This window comes from Salvelinus fontinalis, chromosome 33, assembly GCF_029448725.1.
Source record: "Salvelinus fontinalis isolate EN_2023a chromosome 33, ASM2944872v1, whole genome shotgun sequence".
NCBI lineage: Eukaryota > Metazoa > Chordata > Actinopteri > Salmoniformes > Salmonidae > Salvelinus > Salvelinus fontinalis.
In genome coordinates this window covers 34,894,520-34,917,384 of record NC_074697.1, presented here as the reverse complement: position 1 = coordinate 34,917,384, position 22,865 = coordinate 34,894,520, and the positions used below count along the sequence as shown (strand labels likewise).

Genomic DNA, 22,865 nt, shown 5'->3' with positions numbered 1-22,865 from the left:
TGCATACTGTAAGTAAATGTGATCCCTGCGGGAATGGAACCTAAAACCTAAGCATTGCTGGCACCAAGCTCTTACCAACTGAGTCACACCATGTGTGTAAAAAACATTGGGGCAAATCCTAACAACAACTTTGAATGTTCACTTAGTTATCCATTGACATCAATGCATAAATAAGTGAAAATTAGTAAGATGTGTCCTCAACCTGAAAGTCGTCTATGGGCCAGGAGAAACTATAATCCATGGTCCGGTTTTCTTAAAAACAGCCACTACAAACTTGTGCTGTTGCACAAGTGTGATAGGGGCATCAGTGCAATGTAAAAAAAGAAAAGGCCATGACATTTACGGATGCCCCCATGATTCCTCATGGATTTTTAGCAAGCTAACCCATTTAAGTAGAAGTTAAGATTCCCCCCCGTAGCGAGGAATTTCTTCAAAGTAGAGGCACTGACCTGCACAGCGTAGGAGATGGCCAGGCCGGCATAGGCCGGGGGGATCTGGCCATGCATGAGGACTATCATGAGCGCTGTGATGCTGATCAGAGACACACTGATGACGTCCAGCCGCACGGCCAGCCAGCGCATGGCACAGCTGAACAGGTAGAAAGGAGCCTGGTTCTGATCCAGGAGCTCCTGATACCTGGAGACCACAACAGACGGGAAGCTTGAGGAAAAAGTACAACTTTTGAATCCTTGGTTTCTTGCTTTAGCCATCAAGGAACAAGGATACTTGAAAGGGGCTATATGGAGCTTTGTCTCTGGGGGTGCTCCCCTAAATGGACAGAATAGACAGACATGACCTCACTGTAAAGAAAGTTAATGCCTCCCCACACTCATGAACAAAGGCATGTTGTTTGCCTATAACTGAGGATTTGTGTGATTTCATGAGATAATACATGGAATAATATGACATCATATATAAGCCATAGAGGCAACATTCAAGCGAACATATGACGTAAACAATTATAGACTAAACTTCCATAGTGCATCTTTAACGAGACTGATCCGAGGGGTTTGGAGGAGCACATTTTCCAGTACAGATCTGGGATTAGCTTCCCCTCACCGCATACTAAACTTAAAGGGATAGTTTGGGATTTTGGCAATGTAGCCCTTTATCTACTTCCAAATAGTCAGATGAACTCGTGGATACCATTTTTATGTCTCTACGTCCAGTATGAAACAGAGATGGGACCAAGTCACAATTTTGCTAGTCCTAAGCAAGTCTCAAGTCTTAACCTTCGAGTCTCGATTCAAGTCCCAAGTAATAATGGGCAAGTCTCAAGTAAAGTCCCAAGTTCCACAGCTCAAGTCAAGTCAAAAGTCCATAATACTGAGTTTCCAGTCCTCAAGTCAATGGTTTAATGCAAATGTAAATGCAATTCTTTACACTACTAGTACACTACATAATAAACTTGAGTCAAAGATCATATTATACATGTATTTTATTACTAAACTCAGCAAAAAAAGAAACGTCCTCTCACTGTCAAATGTGTTTATTTTCAGCAAACTTCACATGTGTAAATATTTGCATGAACATAACAAGATTCAACAACTGAGACATAAACTGAACAAATTCCACAGATATGTGACTAACAGAAATTGAATAACGTGTCTCTGAACAAATGGGGGGGGGGGGGGGGGCAAAATAAAAAGTATCAGTCAGTATCTGGTGTGGCCACCAGCTGCATTAAGTACTGCAGTGCATCTCCTCCTCATGGACTGCACCAGATTTGCCAGTTCTTGCTGTGAGATGTTACCCCACTCTTCCACCAAGGCACCTGCAAGTTCCCGGATATTTCTGGGGGGGAATGGCCCTAGCCCTCACCCTCCGATCCAACAGGTCCCAGACATGCTCAATGGGATTGAGATCCAGGCTCTTCGCTGGCCATGGCAGAACACTGACATTCCTGTCTTGCAGGAAATCACACACAGACCGAGCAGTGCTGGCATTGTCATGCTGGAGGGACATGTTAGGATGAGCCTGCAGGAAGGGTACCACATGAGGGAGGAGGATGTCTTCCCTGTAACGCACAGCTTTGAGATTGCCTGCATTGACAACAAACTCAGTCCGATGATGCTGTGACACACCGCCCCAGACCATGATGGACACTCTGCCTCCAAATCGATCCCGCTCCAGAGTACAGGCCTCGGTGTAACGCTCATTCCTTCCACGATAAACACGAATCCGACCATCACCCCTGGTGAGACAAAACCGCGACTCAACAGTGAAGAGCACTTTTTGCCAGTCCTGTCTGGTCCAGCAACTGTGGGTTTGTGCCCATAGGCGACGTTGTTGCCGGTGATGTCTGGTGAGGACCTGCCTTACAACAGGCCTACAAGCCCTCAGCCCAGCCTCTCTCAGCCTATTGCGGACAGTCTGAGCACTGATGGAGGGATTGTGCTTTCCTGGTGTAACTTGGGCAGTTGTTGTTGCCATCCTGTACCTGTCCCGCAGGTGTGATGTTCGGATGTACCGATCCTGTGCAGGTGTTGTTACACGTGGTCTACCACTGCGAGGACGATCAGCTGTCTGTCCTGTCACACTGTAGCACTGTCTTAGGCATCTCACAGTACGGACACTGCAATTTATTGCCCTGGCCACATCTGCAGTCCTCATGCCTCCTTGCAGCATGCCTAAGGCACGTTCACGCAGATGAGCAGGGACCCCGGGCATCTTTCTTTTGGTGTTTTTCAGAGTCAGTAGAAAGGCCTCTTTAGTGTCCTTAGTTTTCATAACTGTGACCTTAATTGCCTACCGTCTGAAAGCTGTTAGTGTCTTAATGACCGTTCCACAGGTGCATGTTCATTAATTGTTTATGGGTCATTGAACAAGCATGGGAAACCGTGTTTAAACCCTTTACAATGAAGATCTGTGAAGTTATTTGGATTTTTACGAATTATCTTGGATTATCTAAGGACTTTTATGCTACATTATCATCATTCATTCCCTCGCTATTGCAATGTATCGCTTTTGCAAAATATAAAAATTGGCCAAGAGTCTTTCACCCATTTGTGAGGTATGGGGCCACGGTATAATTCCCCCATGGCTGAACACACGCTCCACATTATGCTGGCATTGCAAAAGGCTGGAGAATATTGCCAACTCTTTCAGTAGTTTCCACACTCTCAATGAAAATGTAAATTCCTTATGCCCCCTTTTCCAGCATCTGACAACTTCAGGTAGTCGCAATGAAGCACTGCTCTCACCTGCCTCAGACTGCGTTTTTACCCAAAGTAGTGTTGATGGTCTCCTGTTCTTCAACTTCCAGGTTATTCCATATGTCTGGATCCTCTAGGTGGTAATCATCATGGAAAGCCTCTTCCTCTTCACTTGGGAAGCACACTGAACACCTATTTCATGTTAGCTGCAATGTCCCATAATGTCATCAACTTATGTTTGATCCCCTACTAGTCACAGATGCCTGCAAACTGCGTATTCGCTCCCATGTGTGTGATCCTCTAAAGCGGTTACCACTCAGCAGATTGCACTTTCGGTCCAGTGGGCGGTGACTCCAAGGAATTCTCTCCTCTTTCTGTCAGACCATATGTCTACTATGACAAAGATGCGGTCAGCTTGTGTCATCTGGTCTTTGAGTTGTGCTTCCCTGTCGGGCAACCAGGTTGTCAATATTGGAGGTTATGGCTCTGCAACACACTGGGGAGTATTTGCTATCAACCACTGACAAAAAGTGATGAAAGCTCGTGTTCAACGATAGACAGGGGCATGTTTACAATCCACAATCAGGTCTGACATTATGGAATTGGTGATAGCTTTCTGCTGTGGATGGTTTGTGTTGTACAGATTTGGAAAATGTGAGGCTGCTGATCATCTCGCTCTTCTGGTAATCATCAAAGCTATAAAATACGATTTAAAAAATCTATTTAAACATTTTCCTATATGATGGAGATGACAAAATCTCGATGTCACCATATTTTTTGTTTGAATTCATGAATGCGCATATTTAAGGAACCTGCTATTATACAGTCTGTAATTATCTATTTATTTAGATACATTTCCGTTTAAAAATGTTTTAATAGTAGGCCTACATAGGGATGTTAAAAACTCCGTACCCAAATGGTAGGGGGGAACCATTGCAAGCTAGTAAGTTCGAGAACATTACCTCACTTTAGCTAGAAATGTCCAATTAGAGTCGAGTGTTGTTGTCCCCACCCCACTCCCGCCCACTGGATGCGAGTTGCGGTCTGTGGAGGTTGGCTGGCTAATAACAGAAGGTGTTGCAAGAGGAGAGGAGGTGAGAGGATGAGAGGAAGGCGATGCCCTTTTGGGATGGGGAAATCTAAACAAGTCTCCCTCATCTCTTGACTCATACAGCTCAAGTTACATCCCAAGTCATAGACGCTCAAGTCAAAGTCGAGTGGCAAATGCGTATTCTTTCCGCCAAGTCAATTCGCAAAATTTGCGACTCGAGTAGTACTTGAGTCCAAGTCACGTGACCCGACATCTCTGGTATGAAGGAAGTTAGTTTTGCGAACCAACGTGAACTAGCATTAGCGCTATCAATGCTAGCTGTACCCAAAGACTTCCAGTTTTTTGCACTAAGCTAGTTAGCATTGGCTTGTGAAACTACCTCAAACTTCATACTGGACGCAGAGACATAAAAATGGTATCCACATCATCTCACTCTGGGGAAGTTGATAAAGGGCATCATTGCCAAAATCCCAAAGTATCCCTTTAACCATTAGTGGGGAAAATGTCAAACTGACCCCAGATCAATGTCTAGAGGCAACTTCACCCTACACCTCAACGGCTCACCTTTCCAGGAACTCGTGGCCCCTGTTGTAGGCGTGGATGGTGGAGAGGCCCTGGATGCTGGAGGTGATGTGCGAGACGAAGGGCGACTGGGTGACGTTGTCTAGGCGCTTGAGCTCGCGGATGAACACGCGCGACACCATGTGGAGCATGGTGAAGAGCAGCACCAGGGGCCCCACAGCCACTAAGAACCAGGGGAAGATGCTGCCGATCACGCCCAGACAGAAGAAGACCAGGATGACATTCTGGATGAACATCTCTACCTGGAACGGCAGCCGCGTGTCCACTGGGAGGGAGGAAGAGGGGGGAGAGAGAAGGAAGAGAGAAAAAAACAAAGTTCAGTGACTATTACTTATTCCACTTGTGTAATCACCAAAAATGCTCAACTTTATTGCTATCATTACAGTTACAAAGACATTATGAAATTGCTCTGTACGGAACAACATTGTTGTTACAGTACTTAGTGTAACACACAAGTACAAAAGCAGCTTCATGTTAAAAGGATATTTGAGTATTTTGGCAATGAAGAGCTTTATCTACTTCCCCAGAGTCAGATTAACTCATGGATATCATTTTTATGTCTCTGAGTTCAGTTTGAAGGAGGTTGCCAATTAGCGAAAATTAAATTGCTAACTAGCGTTAGCGCAATGACTGGCAGTTTATGGGACCGTCCTGTAGACCAGGGGACTTCAAACTTTTCTTGCCCAGGGACAAAATAAATAAATAAAATGTCTTATCTTATCATGATAATGGCAAGGAGAAGTAAATGAACAGATGTGGTAGATTTTCATTATTCTGACCCCACATTATAATTGGAAGAGGAAGTGCAAACTCTAACATAGCCTATTAGCTAGAAAGTTAACTCCAAACACATTTTCCCTAAGAGCGACTGTTAGCCATATGTCCAAGTCAAGAAAGCTTAACAGCAGCCAGCGGCACTTGTGCAAAGGTAGCCTATTCGCGGGTGCTTTTTCAAAGCCTATGTCAGATACTTCAGTGAGTGTAATTGGGTCTTTCCACTAATTCGGTGCCTTTTGAGATGTGTACATTTGTATGTATTTTTTCTTTCCCACCTGATTTTAACATTCTCATAAAAAGCACATGTTCAACTTAATAAAAAGCATGTTTTCCCATCAAGAGGTTAAATAAAAAAATGACTATAGTAAGTGCCTATTAAGTACCAAATAAAGTAACATGGTTGACCGTAACAGGGTTGACGATTTCATCTTAAATCAGCAATCGATCCCCGTGTGAATGGGGAAATGGAAGCCTGTGGTGTGCAACAGGGAGGGGCAATTGAATGCTAGCTTCACAAAAAACTAATTCAATTGTTAAAACATTTCTAACCTGTCTATCAAGGAGTAACAGGGTTGACGTGTTAAGCTCGACCCACTCAGTTTTCCACCACCACCACAAAAAAAAGAAAATACACCAGCTCCCTGCTTGATTTGACTATTAGACGTTCAATGTTTCTTTTGAAAAACAATATTTTTAAACCATATTAAAAATGACAGTTCACGTAACAGGGTTGACCTTAAAATGAGGGACCGTGTTTACTTTTTTAGAGCTTTTTTACAGCTTACAGAGGGTAGGCAATTAAGGTTACAGTTATGAAAACTAAGGACACTAAAGAGGCCTTTCTACTGACTCTTAAAATTAATGACTAGTCACATGAAATTCATAATAATCTTCAGAAATTACTTTGTCAAAGTAACTAAATAAATAGGGCTTTACAATGGTGGTGACAACTTGGGAGAAATATTGGGGTTAAGTGGGTTAAAATCTTTCTGGAAGTCAGAGGGTGCACAGACGGATCATGTCAAAATGCTGAATTTTGGCACTTTAGCAGCTTCATTAAATAGTACCCGCAAAACACCAGTCTCAACGTCAACAGTGAAGAGGCGATTCCGGGATCCTGTCCTTCTAGGCAGAGTTCCTCTGTCCAGTGTCTGTTATTTTCCCCATCTTAATATTTTATTTTTATTGGCCAGTCTGAGATATGGCTCTTTCTTTGCAACTCTGCCTAGAAGGCCAGCATCCCGGAGTCGCCTCTTCACTGTTGACGATGAGACTGGTGTTTTGCGGGTACTATTTATTGAAGCTGCCAGGTGAGGACTTGCGAGGAGTCTGTTTCTCAAACTAGACACTCTAATGTACTTGTGCTCTTGCTCAGTTGTGCACCGGGGCCTCCCACTCCTCTTTCTATTCTGGTTAGAGACAGTTTGTGCTTTTCTGTTAAGGGAGTTGTACGAGATCTTCAGTTTCTTGGCAATTTCTGGCATGGAATAGCCTTCATTTCTCAGAACAAGAATAGACTGACGAGTTTCAGAAGAAAGATCTTTGTTTCTGGCCATTTTGAGACTGTAATCGAACCCACAAATGCTGACGCTCCAGATACTCAACTAGTCCAAAGGTGGCCAGTTTTATTGCTTCTTTAATCAGAACGACAGTTTTCAGCTGTGCTAACATAATTGCAAAAGGGTTTTCTAATGATCAATTAGCCTTTTAAAATTATAAACTTGGATTAGCTAACACACAGTGCCGTTGGAACACAGGAGTGATGGTTGCCGATAATGGGCCTCTGTACGCCTCTGTAGATATTCCATTAAAATCTGCCGTTTCCAGCTACAATAGTTATTTACAACATCTACACTGTATTTCTGATCAATTTGATGTTATTTTAAATGGACAAAAAAAATGTGCTTTTCTTTCAAAAACAAAGACATTTCTAAGTGACCCCAAACTTGATAAATGTACCATATTACGTATTGGATCACAAAAAAATACACATTTTACATTGCCATGTAGTTTACCAATTAAATGGTCTGACGGTGATGTGGACATACTCGGTATACAAATCCCAAAAGAAAGAAATGATCTCACTCCAATACATTTTTATAGAAAGTTAGCAAAAATAGATAAGATCTTGCTACCATGGAAAGGAAAATACCTGTCTATTTGTGGGAAAATCACCCTGATTAACTCTTTAATCATATCACAGTTTACCTATTTGCTTATGGTTTTGCCTACACCTAGTGACCTGCTTTTTAAATTATATGAACAAAAAAATATTCTATTTTATTTGGAACGGCAAGCCAGATAAAATTAAAAGGGCCTATTTATATAACGAATATGAATTCGGAGGGCAGAAATTATTAAATATTAAAGCATTAGACCTCTCACTAAAGGCATCAGTCATACAAAAGTTATACTTAAATCCAAACTGGTTCTCTAGTAGATTGGTACGAATGTCTCATCCTATGTTCAAGAAGGGCCTTTTTCCCTTTATTCAGATTACACCTGCTCACTTTCGGTTGCTTGAAAAGGAAATAATTTCCAAAATATCTTTATTTTTTAAACAAGCCTTAGAAAGTTGGTTGCAATTTCAGTTTAATCCACCTGAAAGGACGGAACAAATAGTACAACAAATCTTGTGGTTAAATTCAAATATAGTAATTGATAAAAAAACTGTATTTATCGAAGAAATGTTTAAAAAAGGTATAATTTTTGTGAATGATATCATAAATAGGACTGGTGGAGTAATGTCACACATGCAGCTAACACAGACATATGGAAATGTCTGCTCTACCCAAAATTACAACCAATTAATTGCGGCATTACCACAAAAATGGAAGAGGCAGGTGGAAGGGGATAAAAGTAAGGAACTTGTATGTCGGCCTTATATTAAAGAACATAAATGGTTAAAGAAAAGTGTGATAAATAAAAACATATACCAATTTCATTTAAGGACCAAAAAACTTACAGCTGTGCCATATAAATTGCAAAATAGTTGGGAAGAGATTTTTGATGTACCCATTCCATGGCACATGGTTTATGAATTGATACGCAAAACAACGCCGGATTCAAAACTTCGAATTTTTCAATTTAAATTATTGTACAAAATTCTTGCAACTAATAGAATGTTATATATATGGGGGATACAATCTTCCCAGCTCTGTAGATTCTGCTGTGAGGAGGCAGAGTCATTAGACCATTTATTTTGGTATTGTCCGCATGTAGCTCGTTTTTGGTCACAGGTCCAGGAATGGTTGAAGAATTGCAACATTTGCGTAGAACTAACGCTACAGATAGCAATACTGGGGGATCTGAAAAGCCATAGTCAATCAATCAATAATATAATAATTATTTTAGCAAAATTTTTTAATTTACAATCCGTGGAAGCTATGAAAATAGGAAGATTCAAATCTTTTGTGAAGCATCACAGCACAGTTGAAAAATATATGGCAAATAAAAATCCGAAATGGATGATGTTGGAAGATAGATGGGAAAGGTTGAGTGGAGCTGAAGGGTGGGACTAATAACAAGATAAACAATGTAGGGCATACGGGATCTGTGAAATGTGTATAGGTGCGGAGCTATTGTGAAATAGCACAGTTACAAGTGGAAATCAAACTGGATGGACAACAGAAAGAGGAAGGACTAAGAACAAACAAGAGAGAACTATTATAAAGTAGACTGTGTCTGTAAAATGTGTATAAGATGTATAAATTGAAGGTAAAAACAGAAATGTTTATCAGTTTACTCCAATTGGGGGATCGGTGGTAGGGTTTGCGGGGAATAATAATAAAGGTATACTCTTTAAAAAAAAGTATGTATGTCTATGTAGGTATGTGTATGTAGGTATGTGTATATGTATGCATACGTGAATGGATATATATATTTACCCCAAAAAATATGGGGGATTGGAAATGATGCATACAATTACATTGGAAGCAACATTCTTTCCGCAATATTAAGCTGATCCACCCCCCCCAAAAATAGAAAAAATAAAAAATAAAAGTGACCCCAAACTTTTGAACGGTAGTGCATTTATATACACACACACTACATTTGGAAAGTATTCAGACCCCTCGACTTTTTCCACATTTTGTTACATTACAGACTAATTCTAAAATTGATTAAATCATTTTTTCCCCCTCATCAATCAACACACAACACCCCATAATGACAAAGGAAAAACAGTTGTTTTTTTTGGCAAGTTTATAAAATAAAACTACGGAAATATCACATTTACATAAGTATTCAGACCCTTTACTCAGCACCTTTGGCAGCAATTTCAGCCGTGAGTCTTCTTGGGTATGATGCTACAAGCTTCTCTGCAGATCCTCTCAAGCTCCGTCAGTTTTGACGGGGAGCATCGCTGCGCAGCTATTTTCAGGTCTCTCCAGAGATGTTCAAGTCCAGGCTCTGGCTGAGAAACTCAAGGACATTCAGAGACTTGTTCCGAAGCTACTCCTGTATTGTGCTGGCTGTGTGCTTAGGGTCGTTGTCCTGTTGGAAGTTGAACCTTCACCCCAGTCTGAGGTCCTGAGCGCTCTGCAGCTGATTTTCATCAAGGATCTGACTAGTCTCCCAGTCTTTCCCACTGAAAAACATCCCCACAGCATGATGCTGCCACCACCATGCTTCACCGTAGGGATGGTGCCAGATTTCCTCCAGACGTGACGCTTGGCATTCAGGCTAAAGAGTTCAATCTTGGTTTCATCAGCCCAGAGAATATTGTTAATTTTGGCAAACTCCAAGCAGGCTGTCGTGTGGCGGGCTCCAATCGGGCTGTCGTCTGGTCACTCTACCATAAAGGCCTCACTGGTCGAGTGCTGTAGAGATGGTTGTCCTTCTGTAAGGTTTTCCCATCTCCACAGAGGAATGCTGGAGGTCTGTCAGAGTGACCATAGGGTTCTTAGTAGCCTCCCTGACCAAGGTCTTTCTCCCCCGATTGCTCAGTTCGGCTGGGCGGCCAGCTCTAGGACGAGTCTTGGTGGTTACAAACTTCTTCCATTTAAGAATGATGTGGGCCACTGTGTTTTTTGGGGACCTTTAATGCTGCAGAAATGTTTTGGTACCGTTCCACAGATCTGTTCCTCGACACTATCCTGTCTCGGAGCTCTCTATTCCTTTGACCTCATTGCGAGGTTTTTGCTCTAACATGCACTGTCAACTGTGTATTTAATATTGTCACACTTGAGTTCTAAAGGTCGCCACAGCATGAGTTGTTTTATGCTCATGATTTCAGAAGGCTCTCACTGTTCCAACATGTGATTGTTATGTAACAGGACAGTTAACACACACGCTGCCAGCTAATTATCGATTGGCTGCTTCAACTGGTCAATTTCTAATTATTTTCTAACAAGTTGTATTTTCTAACAACAATTTGTTCCGCCTCATTAATTCACATAGAAGTAGCCCATTTCAGTGTTTTGCGGACAATTTATGTTTGAGGCTTTACTGAACCGGACAAACTTCCCTCTTGGAGAGGGAAAAGTGTGCAAAGCTGTCATCAAGGCAAAGGGTGGCTACTTTGAAGAATCTCAAATATAAAATACATTTTGATTTGTTTAACACTTTTTTTGGTTACGACTTGATTCCATATGTGCTATTTCATAGTTTATATCTTCACTATTATTCTACAATGTAGAAAAGAATAACACAAAGAAAAACCCTTGAATGAGTAGGTGTGTCCAAACTTTTGACTGGTACTGTGTATGTATATATATATATATATATATATATATATATATATATATATATATATATATATATATATATATATATATATATATATTTTTTTTTTAATCGCAGACCCCCTGCAGTAGCCCTGGTTGAATAACCCTGCTGTAGACTTCCAGTCATTGAGCTAACACTAGTTAGTATTGGCTCAAGTAACTACCTCTAACTTCCGTTATATTGGACGCAGAACCATAAAAATGGTAAACCACAAGTTCATCTGACTGCCAAAATCCCAAATTATCCCTTTAAGTGTAATCCTTTTTAATTTGCTGTTTGTAGATTTGTACAGTACAACAGGGTTGTGTTCATTAGGCAATGTGCCAGAAAGCAGTTTGAAACGTTTTGTAACGGAAAACGAAAACGAGTGACCTCCAGGTAGTCCCTTCCTGTTTCAGTGGGTTTTCTTCCATTTGATGCCTAATGAACACAACCCAGGTACATGGGTCAGAGGACTGCTCCAGGTGGTCCATACCTTCGTCCATGTCTTTAGAGAAGCGGTTGAGGATACGTCCAGTGGGCGTGGTGTCAAAGAACTTCATGGGGCTGCGGAGAATCTTCCGGAAGAGCTCCTCGTGAAGCCTGGACGAAGCCTGCAAAGTGCCCTGAGGGTACAATAATAGTAGTCACTTTATTTGGGGATTTTTACTTCATACATGATCTATTTTATTTTAGTAGTTTAGTTTATTAAGATTCGTCCATTGGAGTAATCTCCCTGGGGTCATACGCAAACACATAGTACCAGACATAACACAAATACAACAATCTGATCTTTTACCTTGACAAATATGATGCCGCGCAGCAGTTTTAGCAGCAGCATGACACCCATAGACGAGGCGTAGACTCCAGCGTAGCGCTGCATCAGGGGGTTGTCCCTCATGCTTTCACTCACAACCGAACTGTTCCCCACCAACACCGTGGTATTCTACACACAGGACAGCATATTCAATACTCAGAACACTCAGATATGGCAGTATTCTGTGGGGGTGGTTGCTGGTTCAAATCCCAGGTCGGTCAGTAAAGGTGAGACGACCTGGCGACAAGAAGGCTAATGGTTTTTGACCCCAGGTATCTTCTGATGTCGTGCCTTTGTGCAAGGAGCTTAAAACCCCTTAAAGCACTGGAAAATAACTACATGAAACAAATGAATTGTTGTAACTGAGCTTTTCTCTCCGGAAGGTGAATGCATGGGGAGGGGCTGTGAGAGGCCTTGGGAAGTCCTCGGAAGTGCAGTTTGTCTTCTGACCCTTATGTTGCCCATAAAGTGTGCATGCTGCTATTCGGTTCAAAGGGCAAGGGAAACAGTCAGTCTCCTCAGAAATACACATACGGATATACTAAACCTTATCCCCCCCCCACACGCACACAGACATATTGACATCAAGGTCACATGTACACATTTAATATTTAAGTACACCTCTCCCCTTACACCTGCTCTCACCACTGATTAGTTGATTAGTGTCTGTCCATATCGCAACACACCAACACTAGTGTGGGAAAACTGACCCATTCAGTTAATAGTGTTGGAGAGTTTAGTGACTACTATTCCCAAGTTATTGTTGTTACAGTTTCTAACAAAGGCACATTTACTTCTTCTCCAAAGACAAGTTCAGTTTGTATGTCTGGCAGCTTTCAGGACATCCAGAATGTTGACCTAATCCCTCTAGAAGTTTAGGCCTAAACAAAGCCTAAAAAAACAAATCTCAGTAAGTAAATAAGGCTGTCTCTTGAAGATTTGATTTTGAGAAAGAAAATGACAATTCCAATTCATCTCCTGAATTGACTGACTAGATAAGAGATTGACCCACAACCCTGGGCATTGGGGCAAAGTGTGATCAGGAACAGACTTTCACATCACTACCGTGTCTGCATATTGATTTAAAATCTAAACTAAAAAAAGACAGATCAACGGCAACACTGTTGTAAACAGTAAAGTTTATTTTCCAAATCAACAGCTACGTTAACATTTTCCAACTCCAATGCCCAGGGTATATAAAATGGATGAATTGAAATCCAAAAAGTGCCATTCACTTTCGAGGCAGACTTTTCTACTCTCAAATCCAATTCACTTCCAGAATCGACCAGTACAATGAAATGACATTGACCACCACTTTCCCTGCCATCCGATGCCACCTGTGCCACTCACCCCGCTGCCCTGCTTGATCCAGTAGCTGAGCCACCAGTTGCTGAAGGCCGTGCTGCCCACGTTGAGGACGAAGAGGGCCAGAATTAGGAGGAAGGCCAGCGCTCCACCCGAGGCCTGGATGTAGACGCCGTACACAGACCAGGGGACCGAGCCCCCCCTGCGCTCCTCCACCTGCATCAGCTGGCCTGGGGGACGAGGAGAAAGGGGGGTTGAGGTTTAGTAAGGGACAGAGGCTGTGCTGGGTGTAATCTAATTCCCAGACACTTCCGCCCACCTAGCAGCTGGGGACGAGGTTATTTTCTATTAGCACTGAACTCTGGGAAAAGTAGTTAATACCGGTACTAATTGTGGAAAGAATTATGAACTTCACTCATAATATGTTCATGAGAGGACCGCAATAATTTACATTCTTGTGTATTGTGTATCCTTGTGAGTTGTGTATAAAATGCCGTCACGTGTGTTATAAGTGTGATGGTTATTTTAGTCAACTTTGCTCATGGCTTTTTGAGGACTGTTTTGCAGACATGTTACTTTATCCTCGGTCTCAATTCTCTTTAACAGTCTCCTTTTCTATCAAAGCACTAGAAGATATAAAGGATGGATAACATTCCACCACATGGCTCTCATTCATCAAGTGCTTTGTGGTTATGACTGAGGGAAAGGAGCTGAGGACAATTACATTTACCTTTATTTGACGAGGCAAGTCAGTTAAGAACAAATTCTTATTTACAATGATGGCCTACACCGGCCAAACCCGGACGACGCTGGGCCAATTGTGCGGCGCCATATGGAACTCCCAATCACGGCCGGTTGTGATACAGCCTGGAATCGAACCAGGGTCTGTAGTGACGCCTCAAGCACTGCAATGCTGTGCCACTCGGGAGCCCCAATAGTCCGCATGCACGCACGAGAATGCACACGCACATTCTGTAGCTAGTACAATAGTTCCATACCGCTGTCTTTGCCAACAGGCTTGTCCTTCTTTATAGATCCAGACTTCGTGTTCTCTGGGGGTTTCTTTAAGGAGTTCCCAGACTTCTTAGTTGGCACCTTTTGAGGAACATTGACATGTTATATGCTAACCACAATACAACCACAATATAGACCACACTCAATTTACATGACATATGCAAACTACATTTAAACAAGACATCAATGACGGACATCTGAAATAAATTGTACTCGAAAACATATTTTTTTTAGCTTAACTGTCTATACAAACACACACACCTGTCCCGCTCACCTCTATGAAGGACGTCTCTCCCAGCTGTAGGTTGTTGAACATGGCTGCGTAGTCTCTATTGAGACGCATCAGGTCCTCGTGGCGGCCCTGCTCCGTGATGCTGCCCTCCCTCATGAAGATGACATCATCGCAGTCCACCAGGTACTACACACACAGTGAGATTTAATTCCCCCTCCCTGGAGCCCAACCTAGCAATGAGAAAATGCTGTTGTGCAGGAAATTTGGCATTCACCCAGGTCCTACCAAACAAATGTTATAACAAATAATTGCTTCTTAAGGTTAATAAAATACCTTCTGTAGCTTATCTAGACCTTATGCACATGTATCTTATGTAGCTCTTATGTAGTGCTTTGCAATTCATATAAAATGTATAAAGTATTCACCTGCAGCTGGTGAGTGACAAAGATGATCGTCTTGTGGCGGAGCTGCTTTTTGATGGCGTTGTTGAAGATGTGGTTGCCCACGTGGGCATCCAGTGCGCTGAGCGGGTCGTCCAGGATGTAGATGGCTCGGTCACTGTACAGGGCACGTGCCAAGCTGATCCGCTGGCGCTGCCCGCCACTCAGGTTGGCGCCACGCTCTCCGATCTGAAGAGACATAATGGACTCATTGATTGATTAATATAATAACAATACATATGAAGGTGCAGGGGCAGATTAGGCATTTGGCAATTCTGGCAAATGCCAGATGGGCTGGACCATTTTTTAGTTGACTAGGCTGGATGATTTTTTTATTTTTTTTTTTAAATACAAATAAAAATGAATAAAGAAATTGATATTGCCGGCGGCCCATGATCCTGTTGAGATTTGTCACACCAGATGTGTCACACCAGATACTGACTGGTTTTCTGATCCACACCCCTAGGTATCTGTGACCAACAGATGCATATCTGTATTCCCAGTCATGTGAAATCCATAGATTAGGACCTAATGAATTCATTTTCAATTGACTGATTTCCTTATATGAACTGTAACTCAGTAAAATATTTGAAATTGTTGCGTTTATAATTTTGTTCAGTATGAAATAGTAACACAAAATAACAATAACGAGGCTATGTACAAGAGTACTGGTACCGAGTCAATGTGCAGGGGTACGAGGCAGTTGAGGTAATATGTACATATAGGTAGGGGTAAAAGAATAGAGTGGGAATCCCCGGTGCACAACTGAGCAAGAGAGCAAGTCCTCAACTGGCAGCTTCATTAAATAGTACCCGCAAAACAAAAAAATGAAGAAAAAAAATAAAATAAATGAAAATGTCTAAAAACCTGTTTTCGCTTTGTCATTATGGGGTATTGTGTGTAGATTGATGGGGAAAATGTATTTTATCCATTTCAGAATAAGGCTGTAACATAACAAAATGTGGGGTCTGAATACTTTCCGAATGCACGTTATGTTTTGATTTCTAAGACATTCTAAGGTTTGTATCATTCACAACTAAAGTTGCCAAATAACTCTAAATATAGCGCAAAGGATCTGTTTCAAATTATCGATTTTATTCTTAACATAGCCACTTCATATGCGAACTTGCTCCGGGAATGGGAAAAATATCCTTTCTATTTTATTCAGAGAAGTTCAATTATATTCTTCTTACTCTAAAATCATAAAATATAAAATAATGGCACGGGACTTACATGTAAATCTTGTCTGCTACATGAACTAGCCTTCAAGCCTATGGCATGGCGCATAGCCAGATAACATACAGTACAGTCAGCCCAACTCATATTCTGTTCTTCTGAAATACTTCATATCGTTATGTTTCTTTAGACCTGCCGAAAATAAATCATGGATTTATTGTGATGGTGTATAGTAAATTGGATGTATTAAACTTTTTTAAATGTAGATGTTCCAAAGGCCCACATCAGTGGCTTGTATACTGGAGGCCTAGAGATGCTAAACGTGTTCTTGTTAATTAATGGTGAATTACTGTGATACCGGCAGTCATTTGCATGACACTAACCGGCTGACAAAATGTCATGACACAATAAAGCCCAAAGTCTTATTTTCATGGTGGATAAACAGTTCATAATGCTCACCTCAGTCAGATCGGCGTTGGGCAGGATAGCCAGGTCAGGTCTCAGACAGCATGCACTCAGAGCAGCCTGGAACCTGGAAAATACACAGTGGAATTATACTGCAGAGCTATATTGGGTAATGGAGGAGCACCTTATAAATCGCTATGCACATTAATCCAATCGATTCTCACAGTAGTATCATTCCTGTGGCCTGTGTGCTCCAGTGGTTAGTGCTGCGGACCCCAGCACACATGTACAGGCAGCCTAGGCTACCAGTGTCGGCATGGGTTTGAATACGACCCTCTGCCCTTTTGACTTGCAATCTCACCGAGCTTTCTGGTCTCCTCTTCACTGTCCTACCTCAAAAAAATTAAGATATATAAAAAACATTTTTTTTAAAAATCAGTAGTTTCATTCCGTTACCTCTCCTCCTCGTACTCTTTCCCAAAGAGGATGTTGTCCCTGAGCGTGGCATTGAGAATCCAGGCCTGCTGGGCCACATAGGCAAAGTCCCCGTTCACTGCCACCTTCCCCTCCAGCAGGGTCATCTTAAGGTCATAAAGGTCACAGGTCACTACAGGTCATCCTACAAATCACTCACATGCTCCGCGGTGAAGTGTGTCCCTAGGTACAGATCTGGGATCAGCTTCCACTCCCCTACTTCTAACCTTAACCATTAGTAGGGGAAATGCTAAACTGACGCCAGATCAGCGTCTAGGGGCATCTTCACCATAAAACCATTCACACCATGTATTGAGTGAAGTAAAAACGTTCAGATAGAATTGTAAAGGATAAAGCCAACACGATTCCCCATTCTACCTGACAAGGAAATCATGTTATATCTGAACGTACAGTAAAGGTAGTCAACAGTTGTCTATAGAGTGTGGCAGACCAGGGGGTTGGGTCAAAACATTTACACAGATCAGACACGGACAGAGTTTATTAAAATAATAGTCCAAAAGAAAATAATAGGTCCCCCAAGAGACCCTCTCCGGGATACCGTCTTCTGGGCTCCGGGTCTTGCTGTATCCTGTGGGGATCAAAAACTGAACTCCCTCCTGTTACCTCTGGTACCGTCCCCTACTATACAGGAGTCCTTCTCTCCCCCACGTGTACTGCCCTTCTGACAGCTTGTATGGGACTTGTACAGCTGGTGAGCAATCAGCACTTGATTACTCACCAATCCCCAATCAGCCCTAATTAGCCCTGGCCGGAGAGCCCGAGGCCTGGCACGTCCAGCAGATGGAGCCATCGCTTCGTGATGTATACTCCATCTGTCACCAGGCCTCGACGAGTCTCCCCCGGCTGGCTAACGACCTGCTGTACGCCACAAGAGTAAGGGAGGGCCACAGGAACTGCAGTGCGTGCCTGTTATTGAAGTGGTGTACTCATGGGCCAACAAGTTTCCACCATATTCGTATATTTCTTATTAGACTAATTAGGGAGCTATACGCAGGGCTGTTGGTAAAACAGTACGTTTTTCTACACTGGACATGTATCGTTTGTCGTGTGAGCAGAGTGCAAATCACTTTATCAAGTTCTCTCAGGCGTGAGGCCGCACATCGGATTCTTAAGAATCTTATGCTGAGCAGCGCACGTCTCTCACAGAGCTGTCCTGCTTACGGCCGGGTTTCATTTCAATGAACAGGAGTGCCTCGCACTCTGCAAAAGAAATGACACGTCCAGTGTAGCAGGCCTGTTAGACATATCTTACCTGTCCAAGGATGGCAGAGATCAAAGAGGTCTTCCCACTGCCCACGCTTCCACAGATCCCAGTCAGCTTCCCCTGGAGACACAGGGTAGTATGGTGTGTATTTGAGTGCCATTTATTCATGTTGTACAATGTACACATTGGCAGTGAAAAGATGAATGACAGTGCAAAATAAAACTAACGAAAGATTCTGATGGTTTTCTTATCTCTAGTTTTAGCCCTGCATTTCCCCTGGTCAGTTAACCACGATAACTCCTCAAACTTTACAGCCCATTGCACCTTTCAACCATACATACAGTTGAAGTCGGACTTTACATACACCTTAGCCAAATACATTTAAACTCAGTTTTTCACAATTCCTGACATTTAATCGTAGTAAAAATTCCCTGTCTTAGGTCAGTTAGGATCACCACTTTATTTTAACAATGTGAAATGTCAGAATAATAGTAGAGAGAATGATTTATTTCAGCTTGTATTTCTTTCATCACATTCCCAGTGGTTCAGAAGTTTACATACACTCAATTAGTATTTGGTAGCATTGCCTTTAAATTGTTTAAATTGGGTCAAACGTTTCGGGTAGCCTTCCACAAGCTTCCCACAATAAATTGGGTGCATTTTGGCCCATTCCTATTGACAGAGCTGGTGTAACCGAGTCAGGTTTGTAGGCCTCCTTGCTCGCACACGCTTTTTCAGTTCTGCCCACAAATTTTCTATAGGATTGAGGTCAGGGCTTTGTGACGGCCACTCCAATACCTTGACTTCGATGTCCTTAAGCCATTTTGCCACAACTTTGGAAGTATGCTTGGGGTCATTGTCCATTTGGAAGACCCATTTGCGACCAAGCTTTAACTTCCTGACTGATGTCGTGAGATGTTGCTTCAATATATCCACATCTTTTTCCTGCCTCATGATGCCATCTATTTTGTGAAGAGCACCAGTCCCTCCTGTAGCAAAGCACCCCCACAACATGATGCTGCCACCCCCGTGCTTCACGGTTGGGATGGTGTTCTTCGGCTTGCAAGCCTCCCCCTTTTTCCTCCAAACATGACGATGGTCATTATGGCCAAGCAGTTCTATTTTTGTTTCATCAGACCCGTGGACATTTCTCCAAAAAGTACGAACTTTGTCCCCATGTACAGTTGCAAACCGTAGTCTGGCTTTTAAATGGCGGTTTTGGAGCAGTGGCTTCTTCCTTGCGGAGTGGCCTTTCAGGTTATGTCAATATAGGACTCATTTTACTGTGGATATAGATACTTTTGTACCAGTTTCCTCCAGCATCTTCACAAGGTCCATTGCTGTTGTTCTGGGATTGATTTGCACTTTTCGCACCAAAGTATGTTCATCTCTAGGAGACAGAAAGCGTCTCCTTCCTGAGCGGTATGACGGCTGCGTGGTCCCACGGTGTTTATACCTGTGTACTATTGTTTGTACAGATGAACGTGGTAACTTCAGGCGTTTGGAAATTGCTCCCAAGGATGAACCAGACCAGAACCAGAATTTTTGGCTGATTTCTTTTGATTTACCCATGATGTCAAGCAAAGAGGCACTGAGTTTGAAGGTAGGCCTTGAAATACATCCACAGGTACAGCTCCAATTGACTCAAATTATGTCAATTATGTCAAGAGTTCAGTGTGTCAAATCGGAGGGCATGTTGTCCGGTCCTCTGGCAGTCTCTATGGGTGTACCACAGGGTTCAATTCTCGGGCCGACTCTTTTCTCTGTATACATCAATGATGTTGCTCTTGCTGCGGGCGATTCCCTGATCCACCTCTATGCAGACGACACCATTCTGTATACTTCCGGCCCTTCCTTGGACACTGTGCTATCTAACCTCCAAACGAGCTTCAATGCCATACAACACTCCTTCCGTGGCCTCCAATTGCTCTTAAACGCTAGTAAAACCAAATGCATGCTTTTCAACCGTTCGCTGCCTGCACCCGCACGCCCGACTAGCATCACCACCCTGGACGGTTCCGACCTAGAATATGTGGACATCTATAAGTACCTAGGTGTCTGGCTAGACTGCAAACTCTCCTTCCAGACTCATATCAAACATCTCCAATCCAAAGTCAAATCTAGAGTCGGCTTTCTATTCCGCAACAAAGCCTCCTTCACTCACGCCGCCAAACTTACCCTAGTAAAACTGACTATCCTACCGATCCTCGACTTCGGCGATGTCATCTACAAAATAGCTTCCAATACTCTACTCAGCAAACTGGATGCAGTTTATCACAGTGCCATCCGTTTTGTTACTAAAGCACCTTATACGACCCACCACTGCGACCTGTATGCCCTAGTCGGCTGGCCCTCGCTACATGTTCGTCGTCAGACCCACTGGCTCCAGGTCATCTACAAGGTTATGCTAGGTAAAGTGCCGCCTTATCTCAGTTCACTGGTCACGATGGCTACACCCACCCGTAGCACGCGCTCCAGCAGGTGTATCTCACTGATCATCCCTAAAGCCAAAACCTCATTTGGACGCCTTTCCTTCCAGTTCTCTGCTGCCTGCGACTGGAACGAATTGCAAAAATCTCTGAAGTTGGAGACTTTTATCTCCCTCAACAACTTTACAAATCTGCTATCCGAGCAGCTAACCGATCGCTGCAGCTGTACATAGTCCATCTGTAAACTACCCACCAAATTTACCTACCTCACCCCCCATACTGCTTTTATTTATTTACTTTTCTGCTCTTTTGCACACCAGTATCTCTTCTTGCACATGATCATCTGAGGATTTATCACTCCAGTGTTAATCTGCTAAATTGTAATTACTCGATTTATTGCCTACCTCATGCCTTTTGCACACATTGTATATAGATTCTCTTTTTCCTACCATGTTATTGACTTGTTTATTGTTTACTCCATGTGTAACTCTGTGTTGTTGTCTGTTCACACTGCTATGCTTTATCTTGGCCAGGTCGCAGTTGCAAATGAGAACTTGTTCTCAACTAGCCTACCTGGTTAAATAAAGGTGAAAAAAAAATAATAATAAAAAATATATATATATTCTATCAGAAGCTTCTAAAGCCATGAAATAATTTTCTGGAATTTTCCAAGCTGTTTAAAGGCACAGTCAACTTAGTGGATATAAACTTCTGACCCACCGGAATTGTGATCCAGTGAATTATAAGTGAAATAATCTGTCTGTAAACAATTGTTGAAAAAATTACATGTGCATTGCACAAAGTAGATGTCCTAACCGACTTGTCAAAACTATAGTTTGTTAACAATAAATTTGTGGAGTGGATGAAAAACAAGTTTTAATGACTCCAACCTAAGTGTATGTAAACATCCGACTTCAACTGTACAGTAGATAGGAAGACCGCAGTCTATTTGACTTTTTGCTTAAGATGAGTCCCAAATGGCACACTATCCCCATCTAGTGGTCAAAAGAAGTGCACTATATACGGTACCATTTGGGAAGCAGCAATATTCTTTGACCTCCACTACCTGCTTCAAACCACTGGATGTGTGCACTGTGTACTACTGTATGTGAAATGTTTTCTGTCCTTTCACAACCAAACACTTCCATCCCGTGCCTAGTTAGCTACCTGCTGAACGGTGAGGTCCACACAGTGCAGGGTCCTCTGCAGCCGCTGGCTGACGGAGGGGATGGGAGGGGAGTTGCCCTCGGGGCTGGACAGGATCTCCCCCTCTTTCAGCAGACGCCCTGCCTGCTCCCCTGCCTTGTCCTTCTGGGCGGGCCTCCGCCGCCCGTGCCTCAGCGTGGCGCCAACCAAGGGGGTGCCACGGGGCGTGGGCTGGGTACTGTGACCCGCCGTCTCCCAGGCTAGGCTGGCGCCCGTCATTTCCACAGCAACCTGAGGATTCTGGGGCTTGTCCCGGATCATCTCCACCTCCGCCATCAGGAACAGACTCTAGTAGGCCAGGGAGAGTGGTGTCAGAGATCACACACATACACACGCCACCCCCCTCTGGTATGGTGCGGAAGAGAGGAGAGGCGTATCAGAACACAAACGCACACACAAATCAGGCTCTGATACGGCCGCTACGCGAGGACAGGGCATCAAGAGGTGAACTCGGAGCATGTAGGAGTCATGATGACAATGTCAAGGTTTCAGCAGTTCAAACTTCTCTATTTGGTTTCAAAAGACCCCATTAATGTTCCACTGCATCTAGAGCCGCTTGGCACCGCACCGCCCCCTGCCCATTGTTCCGGGAGGTGCTGAAGTGGTGTGCATGTCTGTTCTGAAGTAACGTGGGTGAGTGTCTCTCAGAGAACAGAGAGGGGGATTAGGAGAAACAGAACCAGGACAAACACTGACGTCCTGCCAACATACCCAGACTCAAACACATCCCACTCACATGCCACAGAGAGCCAGCCAAACCAACGGACAGGCAGAACCAACACATCCCACTCACATGCCACAGAGAGCCAGCCAAACCAACGGACAGGCAGAACCAACACATCCCACTGAGAGCCAGCCAAACCAACGGACA

The 22,865-nt window shown here is 43.1% G+C and overlaps 1 protein-coding gene across 6 annotated transcripts in view; it reads right to left on the bottom strand.

Annotated features, from left to right (window-relative positions):
* The window catches only part of LOC129832118 (ATP-binding cassette sub-family C member 5-like), a 66,529-nt gene that overhangs the window by 3,704 nt on the left and 39,960 nt on the right, over nt 1-22,865 (bottom strand). For 5 of the 6 annotated variants that reach the window (XM_055895893.1, XM_055895895.1, XM_055895896.1 and 2 more), the window contains 12 exons: nt 21,956-22,282; nt 18,408-18,479; nt 17,117-17,241; nt 16,715-16,787; nt 15,065-15,268; nt 14,682-14,825; nt 14,392-14,488; nt 13,439-13,623; nt 12,071-12,217; nt 11,768-11,897; nt 4,771-5,053; nt 450-636 (listed from right to left, as the gene is read on the bottom strand). In XM_055895893.1, the coding sequence (XP_055751868.1) occupies nt 450-636; nt 4,771-5,053; nt 11,768-11,897; nt 12,071-12,217; nt 13,439-13,623; nt 14,392-14,488; nt 14,682-14,825; nt 15,065-15,268; nt 16,715-16,787; nt 17,117-17,241; nt 18,408-18,479; nt 21,956-22,282 (1,974 nt within the window). Of the gene's footprint in view, nt 1-449; nt 637-4,770; nt 5,054-11,767; nt 11,898-12,070; nt 12,218-13,438; nt 13,624-14,391; nt 14,489-14,681; nt 14,870-15,064; nt 15,269-16,714; nt 16,788-17,116; nt 17,242-18,407; nt 18,480-21,955; nt 22,283-22,865 lie in introns of those variants that run through there. The other variant, XM_055895899.1, reaches the window with a different exon arrangement.